A 10,931-nucleotide genomic window follows, 5' to 3' on the forward strand; every position below is an offset into this window, starting at 1 on the left:
GGCTTTATAATCCGCGGGCGAGGATGTGGCCGATGTAACGATGTCAGGACTTTCCCAAACTTTGAGCTGCCTGGGCGGTGCAGATTTACTTTTGTACCCCTCCCACCGGTGTTTTTTTTTTTCTTTCTTTTCCTAGTAACATTGGCGCTACTGCCCCTGTTATAGATAGCATTGTCTTGTCTGGTCAGCCCAGAGTCTGTTAGACATAGGTTTGAATCTCAAAGGTATTATTGTGATCTTGTAGCACTGTATTGTATTTTTTATTTACCAATAGCCAGGTTTCTTTTACCTTTCAGATACAGTCTCTATCCAGGTAGGCTTATAGTAGCATTTCACTATATATTAGTTTTTCTTTTGTCTTCACAGAAACACTGTCCACAGTATTTCTGTGTTATGTTTGACTATCTGTCGTTAATCTCCAGCTCCCACGGTGATATTGCAAAAAAAAAAAAAAGTCAACATTTACACTTAACACCTCTCTGTGTTATTTGGGCAACAAACAAAGTGTTGCCTCTATATAAATCTCGAAGAGTGGCACACCTATGGTGATAAGCGGTTACCTTATTGCAGCGATCCAAACTGTGTGCACCGTTTGTGATTATTTTCCCCAGTATGTCGCCACAGACACCCAGTTTGTAATACCTTAAATGCAAAAGGCCTTTCGTCAGTGGGCCACGGGGTCAATCCCCATTGTGTTACCTCATTCTGCAATAGATAGGGATTTTACAGACAATCTTACTTTAAAATGTGCTAAATTTAAAATTCAGAGAATATCTCCACACAGCTCTCAACATGGCAACGGCTGCGCTGGCGGTTGGCAGTTAACGGTGTTAACAGTGAAAACAATGGCAACAGCGCTGCCTTATGAAAATGTCTTGCTGTAAATATTGTTTAGTTACCTGAGGGGTGATCGGAGGTCGGTCACAGGGCAAGTTCAGCTGAGAGCGACTTCTAGCAGTAGTGCTTCTCTGAATCTGCAGCATATCGACAGCCATCTACAGATTAGTAGATTACACACTAGACTGATACAACCTCACTTTAAAAAAAAAATCCCTCGAAAGCTAAAATTGAGCTATGCTGATGATGGATTTTTTTTTCAGATTTTCACTGAATACATAGTTACTCATGTGGAAAACAATACATTTTTTAGGGTGGCTACAATTTGACCACAAAGGGCATGACTTCTTAATTAACACTTCATGAGTCACAACATTATACTGTGTCATCAAACCGTTTCCAACGGAACATAAGTCACTATTAGCAATATCCTAACATTGTTTTGTTATATTCCTTTTACCTGTTGTGGTCAGGCTAGATGGTTGAATACAAAAATAGTTTTAAAAAATGCAATAAAAAAAGCAATACTTACTGTAAGAGAGATGTTCTAACAGGTACAAATAGCTGATTTAGTTGCATACTGTAAAATGTTAAACCCATTATATTTGTACAATGGTTACAGGTGTTTTGAGTTATTCTGATTAGTGAAGCGGAGGTCCAATCAACCCAAATAAGTGAAATCACCTGTGTGGCTGCACCGTGTCGAGATTAGTGTATTTACTTTGAACTCACTCAATGTTAATGGTATGTGTCCTGATCTGAACAACAACTCCTCACTGGGAGTTTTGTAAATCATATAATTGTTGTTTCATATTATATGTTGTCTCCATATATTACAACAAATATGTTTGATCTTTTTCATTGGTTGAATTATCCTGATAAAACGTAAAAATGAGAACACGCAACAAATTCCTTTGAAGGAACAACATTTTATATACAGTACCACGCCACTAGTACTTTGTGAGGAGAAACTGAGTGGAACAAAGAGTAGACATAACATCCTTTCTGTACCGAACAGACTCAGAGGAGACATCATCCTGTAAAATCAACTTTCCACACAAAGTCTATTGGCAGAAGAAGTAAGAGAGAAGAAAACAAACGTATGGACTACACTTTAACAATGCCACAAAAGCATTTATAATAATAACAAAATGGTTGTAGCAAATTTATCAAACAGCAACTCTGTTTCCCTTCTCTCTCTCTCTCTCTCTCTCTCTCTGATTTTGCTCCACATGTGTGTGTCATGCGTTGTACACTGGCACCAAGCTCTCTCTCCATCAACTTCCATTCTAAAGTCAGTAAAAAAAACAAAGTCAGGTTGTTTTTAGTTAGATCTGTTCCTAATCCTAAAGGGGAAAACAAGTTGAAAGGAGTCTTTGAAGTCTTACTATGTATGGTATGTGTGATTCAGGAAGAAACTGTCTCTGGACATCACAGGAACAAAGTGCAGCTGCAGGACAAAACAAAAACTGCTCGTTACAGATTTTTTTTAAATATGTTAAATCACACAGGTGCAAAGTAATGGAAAGCATTGTCACAGCTGGTGCCATGGCTCTAATTAGCTCTCTGTACTGGCCTCGCCAACCAGGACATGTGTAATCTCACAAACAAATCAATATTTTTTTGGAGCAGACATTCAAGACTGACTCCAGTGTATTAATACCCACTTTAATTAAACACTAAACTGCTACATTTTACAGCATACTGTCCAAAGAATATATCTGCCACAATCCTTTAAAATTGATTTCAATGGGCACTCGAACTGTAGACACTCAACAGGCTTAATCCAGTTAACCCATGATTGCATATCATGAGTGCCGAACGACTAATTGGACTAATTTACATGTAAGAGTGCTGAAATCCCATGGTGCATTGCAACAGTTACACTGTACATAGTTTTCTGAGACTACTTGATATTCTGCTTATTGACTCTGTGAACTTGCCTTGACCTCATTCCTTCAGGCAGCAGGAACAAATAAATGCACATGGGATACTACACTAAGTACAGACAAATTGTACTACGTGTTACTTAAATGATTGCAATCCTGTAATAGTCGACATGACTTGTAATAAGATGCTATGTCAAGGTTGGCAAGCGTTCAAGGTATTCAAGGTACTTCATCACATCTGAGGCTGACATTTCCACAGTAGCACTCTCTTTCCCTGGCTTCCCTTTTTATTGGAGCCTACACGCAACTCTCCACTCCCACCCATGAGTAGCATTTCAATAACAGGAAACAATCGGCCGTCGTCTTTCATCGCAGGTTGACGTCGGTTCCCGCACGGTGCCACTGGGTCTCTGTGTTGCCAGCCAGTCAGCCCTCCACAGTCTACAGCAGAGAATAAAGTGTATGTGCCAGCTCACTCGCTTCCTTATCGTCCTCCAAGGGGGGTGATCTGACGCATTCCCTTGCAGCGGCAATATCCGAGACTGAACCTGGATGAACGGAGGCCCGTCAGCCTCACAAAGTAATTTATATCTACATTTTCACAAGGCAGCTAATTGACAGGGCCTGAGAAACATCCCATCTTTGCATGAAACTAAGAGCAGCCAGCGATCCGTTAAGTGACTGGTCCTGGTTAATTTTACATTGGAGCCACAACACTGCATCTAATTGTCTGTGACAGTCTAAAGGAAAGGATTATTTTCTCAGCAAGCCGGCCCTGTTTTAAGCTGAGTGTCCCCATGTCACCCGTGGACGGATACATCACTGGTAGACCAGATGATTCCTGTGAGATACTCCGTAACCAGGTTACATTTAGCCTACCAGCCTTTCCTATTCTGTTGGCACACTCCTTTTACAGCAGAAACAAATGTGCATATGTTATGTAACCACAACATGTTTGATCTGTGCCACAGTAATTATTACAGACTCTGCAGCTACAGCAAGCGCACACAATTATATATATTCCATGTTTGTTAGGTTAATCTGATCTGCCTCGGAAGCCTCTGACAAAAGGTTACGTTTGCACATTTGCTTATTAAAATGTATTTTAAAGATTTAACCATTAACTCTAAAGGTAGATGAACAATGTAATCTTTTGTTGACACCTATCTACAAAAAAGTTGATTGAATTTGGGCTATTTTACCACATGGGTCCTATAATGTAGATATATTTTGGTTGATTATTCCTTTCCTATGCATCTACTATTTTTGAAAGATCCAAAGATTTTAATATTGTCCCGTTCCATTATTGTACCTATATTATTCCTATGCATTGCAGCTTTATTGATGCCTGGATGAGTATTTAATAATGTTATTCTTGAAAATGGTGTCATCCGGTGCTGTCGGCCTTGAGTAATCGTACGCATCGGCTCATGGCTTTCCTCTCATGTGTCTCTATCTTTCTCTCTCTGCTACGTGACCGCCATCTCCTTTCTTCCCCTTTGTTTTGTACCTTTATTAGGTGAACGCTGCATTCCTAGCATTCATGCAGTATCCTCAATGGCTTTATGAAAGTGCTCACAGACGCCTTTTCTTGATTGACTTTCCGATGGACACATCCTGTCCCCCTTCAGAAGCTGTCTTCCTCTTCCTCATCCCCACAGCGCAGCCATGCTCAGAGCTCTCCTTGGAGGGTACTCCGGATACCTGTTGCAGTGTTTGCTTGGCTAGCTGGAAGTGTGTGTGTGTGTGTGTGTGTGTGTGTGTGTCTGTGTGTGTGTGTGTGTGTGTGTGTGTGTGTGTGTGTGTGTGTGTGTGTGTGTGTGTGTGTGTGTGTGTGTGTGTGTGTGTGTGTGGAAGGTGATAGGTAAAGGAAGACATGTTGGTCATCATGGGCTCAAAGGAAAAGTTATAATAACAGGAGTGCTCTGTGGCTGTAGCAGCGTGTCCTGCATCCTGTTGTGTCTACACGCTCCAGCACCTTGACCATGTTGTCTGCATAGCAACGCTTTTTCCTTTTCAGCCGTGAAGTGTCTGTCCTTGTGTACGTGTTTGTCCAGGATTACTCATCCAGTCAGTCTGCTTACAGTCAAATAGTGTAGTAATAGATTACATCTTGTAAAAACACAGTTGAAGCTAATAAACTAATTCAAATATCATAGTTTTTTTCCATATACTTTAATTTTCTTTTTTTTTTACATATACCACTTTATACACCACCATGTTACATGAGTGCATCTTGATGGAAAAAATATATATATTTCTGTGCTTTGAATATAGTTATAAATGGATTAATAGAAAATGATGTATGATTATGATTATGAGTCATTTGAAAGCTCTGTGAATGTACATGTATACAGTTTGCCCACAGCGGGTGACCTCTGCTATTGTTGAATGGCACAATCATAAAGGGCTCTTTTATTTCCCCATGAACTCTGGACGCTATACGGTAGGGTTAAAGTGGGAAATAAGATTGCGTAAAGTGCAGGTATAACCCGGAGCGAGAGCAAGGTGCCTTAAAGGTTAGGAGATGGTCGACACCTCCTGTATACATACATACATATATACCCTTTGAGATGCATCCACATACATGTTTAGCACAGAACAGAACCAATACTTATAGAAAGACACAAATGGAGTTTCCCGATTAATTCCTAGAATTTGTAGATTCCTACTGCTAGAGTCGGAGCCGAGTTAAGGCATCTTTGATCTTTAACGACCTCCAGTTTCTTTTTTTCTTTTCTTTTTTTTTTACCAAGAAGAGTGATTAGGGTATGGAATTCATGATCATGTTATGTCCTTAAGAAATTTCTACTGATGAAATAAAAAAAATAAAACAACAGCAACCAGACCCATCTAGTCATGTTGTTTTACTACAGTGCATCAATAGCCTTGGAGACTTGGTTGAAGACCTCATCCGGTGGGAGCTCAGAGTCAACCTAGGACAGAGAGAATACATGTTAGATTTTGCAAACAAATCACATTCAATTATACATGTTCGCTGTCATTCAGTAGCAGGCATACACACCTTCCTGACAATGCCGCGGCTCTCGTAGAAGGCGATAACCGGCTCAGTTGCTTTGTAATACAAGTCCAGGCGCTTCTTGATGGTCTCCTCATTATCATCAGAACGGCCGCTGGTCTCGCCGCGCTTCAAGAGCCTCTTGACCATGGTCTCTCCTTTTGCATCAACGTACAGCAGCAGGCAGGGTTTGCCAATCTGCAGGATCAAAGGGAGTTTGCTCGTTCAAGTTTTTTCCCCATTGTTCTGCGGGGATGAATTATAGAACAAAAGAACCGCACGCCCCCTCCTCGGCCTACCTTCTTCTCAAACTCCTCGCCCTGCTTCACCTCACGGGGGTAGCCATCAATAAGGTAGCCCTTGGACACGTCAGCCTTGGCGATCATGGCATCCTTAATCATGTCTAAGACCGTGTCCTGAAAACAGACAGTATGATCGACCTTCGCAATAATATGGCTCTTCTGATAGAAAATACACTCAGTTGCTTTATTACACTGCCATTAATATCAATGAGGGTAGGCTAAAAAACAAAAAGCACCTCTCTGTGTAACACAGGTAAACAGCACCACAAACACCCTCCAAAATGATCCTAAATCAAGTTGACTAATAACTTCAATAACAACTGAACGTTATAAACTTTGTGAAGGTAATGCAGGAGTGCTGTATTGGATCATAAGTCTCACCAGGGGCACCAGCTCTCCCTTCTGCATGATGGCCTGGAGCTGCTTGCCCCTATCAGAGCCAGAAGCCACCTCAAGGCGGAGCAGGTCCCCAGATGACAGGTGGGTGTAGCCGTACTTTGCCACTACCTTCTCACACTGGGTGCCCTTTCCAGAGCCAGGCCCACCTGAAGAAGACATAGAAAAAGCACAAAGGAGTTGTATTTCAGCAGTATTTAAATGTGTTTTTTTTGCTAAATTAGACAAAAGTCTGCGTTAACTTACTCACCCACAACAAAGATGATCTTAGCATCTTTAATTTTGTCTGAAATGAGCACAAATAAAAACAAATTATGAGTCCATACATGTGACATGGCAACATTTTCTTCTAACAAAAATAAGTAATACACAAACAAAATTCACAAATAAAAAAGATTGTTGGAACAAACCATCTCGACGGTCAAAGCTGGAGGAAAACTCTTCACTTGAATCAGCAGTACACATGCATCCCATTTTGTATAGCTACACAGTGTTGACCGGTCACTATGTGACTGCTAGCTTGTGTAGGTTTGTAAAAATACACTCAAACAGTGTTGCCATGGCCACTGTTGTTCCGTGATAATGTTATTGAGTCAGGTTTAAATAAAGTAACAGGGAAAGTATGAGTTATAAATTAAACAAATGTGCAAAAAATTTAAATAAACTCTTTTTAACTATATACTATGATAATGTGTACAGCTATTTGTTATATGATAATTATACAATGTTGTGTTAATAATTAAATGCAATGTCATAACAATCTTTATTTTTTAAAGAAAACCACATATAAGTGCAGTGTCATAAAATGTAAAATGTAAGACCTCCACTGTAATCTCAATAACCTCCATAAGAGGGCAGTAGAGTCTAAGAGAACACAACAAGTCTGCTTCGGCTTTATTTTAACTCAATTCATCATTAATGAATTAAATCACCATAAATCACAAACAATCAATCTCCTATATCATATATTAATTACCTGCCATTTTGTTGCGTTAGTTGAGTATTTTCCTTCAACTAAAAAGAAAAAGGACAAAAAGAGCACATAAGGTCACAGAACAGATATTTCTTAAAGGCAGACAGTCTTATAAGACCCACTTTCAGGCCCAAATGTTTTAACTCACTGTTCTTCTTACATACACATAACAACACATGCAGGAGTAGCTGGTAATAGTTTTAGTGTTGGCGGTAATGTTATTCTTGGTGTTCACCTATGCATTGATCCAAATACTTCAAAGATGAGTAATGGGAGCCGTGAGTAATTGTTTTATTAATAGAGACGTAACGATGTGGCCTCACTTAACTCATACGTAGAGAGCACAATAATAAGTGGCTTTTCCACTGATAAAATGCTCTCGTCCCTCAACATTAGATTGAGACAGGAAATGCCTATTAATTATGTTAACAGTACTAAATATGTATGTAAGACAACAGCCGTGTGGTTTCCTGTCCACACTTCTCTTCTTGCTGACTTAAAGAGAAGAATGAGGAAGGAGTAGACCAAGGGAGTCATTGGTGCTCATGTGTAAATAGATACCATCACCAAACGCTTGCCTGTGCCATGTGCCCCGGGTTGATAATGAGTGTGTTTGAAAGAAGTGCCTTTAAATAACTTGAAGATTTGGCCCAACAGGTGGTGCATACATGCTAAAATAAGCATCAAGTTGTTCCTCTGTCTGCCCTGACTATTGAGGAGTTCAATAGGTCAAACCTGATGATGCCTTGATCGAAATTCTGCATGTATTCTAAATACATGTGTTACCTTCAATAGAGCTACTTCCATTTGATATTTGGAATTCATTTGGAGTCAGAGTGTATGCAACATATGCATTTGAAGTCTACTGTATATGGGTTGTATACTAGGCCTAGCTATAGTATCTGTATCTATTATTATGTTACAGGGCCATTATTATAATGTGTACGGATAAGTGATCCGTCTACATTCCAGTTTTTCCAACTGGGTACTTACATCTTACATACATGCGCAGTACGTTCATCATGTAACCTGAGAAGTTGCTGGACTAAGTTTTGTGAAACCAGATTTGTGACAGTTGGGGTAAAGGACTGACTTCTTATGTTACACGGTCCAGCTTGGATGTAAGTGTGTTGGCTTGGTCATGAGGGAGGAAAGAACAAACTGCACACAGTTATAATTACAAATATCTGTATAGGTGCAGTATTAAACATTTTGAGTTGAGTTATTGTGGGATTGTAGACCTATTCTCTAAATCTTGGTGGGTTATTCTACACCCTGCATATTTAGCTGAGCCCTACTTTACAGGAGAAACAAACAGGGAGTGTGACATTAGATTAGATTCAAGACTTGAATTTGACCTGGTGATAATGTTTGCTCACTCCTTCAAGCCTGCTATTTAAACACATCAGTTCCATGCCCGACTGACAAACACGCTTTAAGGAATGTACGGTATTAGAAAGGTTAGTTATTTAATTGCAGCTAGACTGCAGCAGATGAGGATTGTCATCACTATTCCAGGGCTGATATACGGTGTTCACCATGAAGCTATATTTCAGGAGAGTAACACATCGGATTCTCGCATGCAACCCTCCTCAGCACAGGTGCTGCTGGTTCTCAGGTGTCCAGTTTTATGTCAGGGACCTTTAACCCTGCCGTCTGTGTAAATGTCACTTGGAGGCTGGCATCTGAGTCAGCAGAGAGCCTGTTTTGGGAATCCCTCCCTGGCCTATTATGGTGCCATCTTGTGGGTCCCCTAGCTGCGTCTTTGGCATTTGAGAGGCATCCTGGATCTAATGGAGTGCGAACAACATTGCATGGCTCTCGGGGCGTGTGTGTGTGTGTGTGTGTGTGTGAGAATTGCACTCAATGCTAAATGGAATTGTTGAACGGAAATCTACTATGTAGCCAAACTTTCCATAGATTTGTTTGAGTAATAGTGCTGATACATATCCCAACAGAGGCTTCATTGGACCAGTATCAGTACTGGAGATCCATGTGGCAAGACGTTTGGACCGGACTTCCTCATTTTGTGAATGTACTGTAGGATTAGATCCATATTGTTTCCCTTGACATTTATGAATCTCTTTCTGCATAAATAATGTGCTATCATGTAACTGAATATGCTGCTAATACGTAATTAAACCTGAAACATGGAGAGACATTTCAACATGCGTTTTTTCGTAATTCAACTCTTGAATTGAAATGTAGAGATCCTGGACTCCTCACAACGCCCACCTCCAAATGTTAGTCACCCGTCCCGCCCTCATGTCTTATTACTGTTTTTTAACATCGAGCCCTGCTAAAAAAAGACTCAGCTGTTAAGGGATAGCATGTCAACCATTCTGAAAAAGCACATGGAGCTTTTACCAACTGCCCTTAGAAGCAACAGGAGAGAAAACAAAGTAGCACACGATCTATTAGTGCATTCTCTCTGTGTACCGTTACCAAGACCCACTGCAAATTAATAGAGTGTACTGTTCCTTTAAGGGAGAACAGGGGACCCTTTGACGTCAGTGCAGTGGGAGATATTCCATTATGTGTGTGAAAGGATGGAGCGAGATAATGTCTGTGTGAGCTGTGGCTGTTGTGGATGTGTTTGTGTTCCAAATGGCAAGCTTTGGTTGACTTTAATGTGTGCCATCTAGTGACAAGAATCAATAGTACTCAGCCGCTAATCAGATGTTAATGGCTGTTACTGGGGCAAGAGCATTGGCAGTGGAAGTAAAAGCCCAGCTGCATGCAAACAGCCTTTAATGGGTGTAGGTGGAGGATAATGTGTGCATGGTCTTGGAGTGAAGGCAAACCATATGCAATGAAATGTCTGAAGGACACATTTTTAAGAAATCAATGATGGTATTGCACATTTTTCAGCAATGATAATTATGTCATTCATTGAGTGTCATCTCTGTAGGGCTTCGTGCCTTATCTTCTGACAATGTCAACCATTTTGAACAGCATGGCGAGCCAAAGACTCTCGAGAAACCAGATGACAGTTTACCATTACAGTCTTTTATCTCACTTTCCATCCCTTCAAACAGACCTGCCCACATTCTTTCTCTCTGACATCTCTCTATCTGTCACTGCCTCTCACAGTCAGACTCGCTTCCCTGTCGTTTCATGCTTCCTCTATAGAGCCTTTGTCCTCTGTACTGACCTCTCTTTCGCGCTGTGGCTCTAGATCCCAGTGCAAGGGGCTGCCGTCCCTGGATCCCCGTGTGTGTGTGTGTCTGCACAGTTCCTACTGCACGGCAGCCCTCCCTCCCCCTTGCTATGCCTTTTTATAGCTCAACTGAGCCTGCTCAGCTGGCGTGTTGCATTCTGGGTAAGAGGGAGGAAGCACAAACATAAGGAGAGTAAGAACATGGATGTGAAAGAGGAAGGGAGAGAAAATATGGGCAGGAGGAGGCATGTGAGAGAGGAAAAAAGGGGCTGTGGCAGAATGCACCACTGGAAGTCATTAGTTCAGAATAGTAGAAAGGGGAACTAATATGTCATGGCACAGTTTTTTATTGTCA

The 10,931-nt window shown here is 40.8% G+C and overlaps 1 protein-coding gene across 1 annotated transcript; it reads right to left on the reverse strand.

Moving 5' to 3' along the window:
- Positions 1-4,882: 4,882 nt before the first annotated feature.
- ak1 (adenylate kinase 1) lies at positions 4,883-10,675 on the reverse strand. Its single transcript, XM_079234690.1, has 7 exons — positions 10,571-10,675; positions 7,420-7,457; positions 6,694-6,729; positions 6,429-6,592; positions 6,045-6,161; positions 5,752-5,943; positions 4,883-5,662 (listed from the first exon to the last, which is right to left on the reverse strand). Exons 2-7 carry the CDS (start codon positions 7,424-7,426, stop codon positions 5,597-5,599), a joined length of 582 nt encoding a protein of 193 aa, XP_079090816.1. The 5' UTR covers positions 7,427-7,457; positions 10,571-10,675; the 3' UTR covers positions 4,883-5,596.
- Positions 10,676-10,931: the final 256 nt, after the last annotated feature.

The sequence above is a fragment of the Taurulus bubalis genome, assembly GCF_910589615.1.
Source record: "Taurulus bubalis genome assembly, chromosome: 19".
Classification (NCBI taxonomy): Eukaryota; Metazoa; Chordata; class Actinopteri; order Perciformes; family Cottidae; genus Taurulus; species Taurulus bubalis.

Coding starts and splice junctions, on each gene's coding strand:
- ak1 (XM_079234690.1), bottom strand. Junction 6,593..6,693: donor TAAGATCATCTTTGTTGTGG/GTGAGTAAGTTA, acceptor TGTCTTCTTCAG/GTGGGCCTGGCTCTGGAAAG. Junction 5,663..5,751: donor GCCGCGGCATTGTCAGGAAG/GTGTGTATGCCT, acceptor TCTCTGTCCTAG/GTTGACTCTGAGCTCCCACC.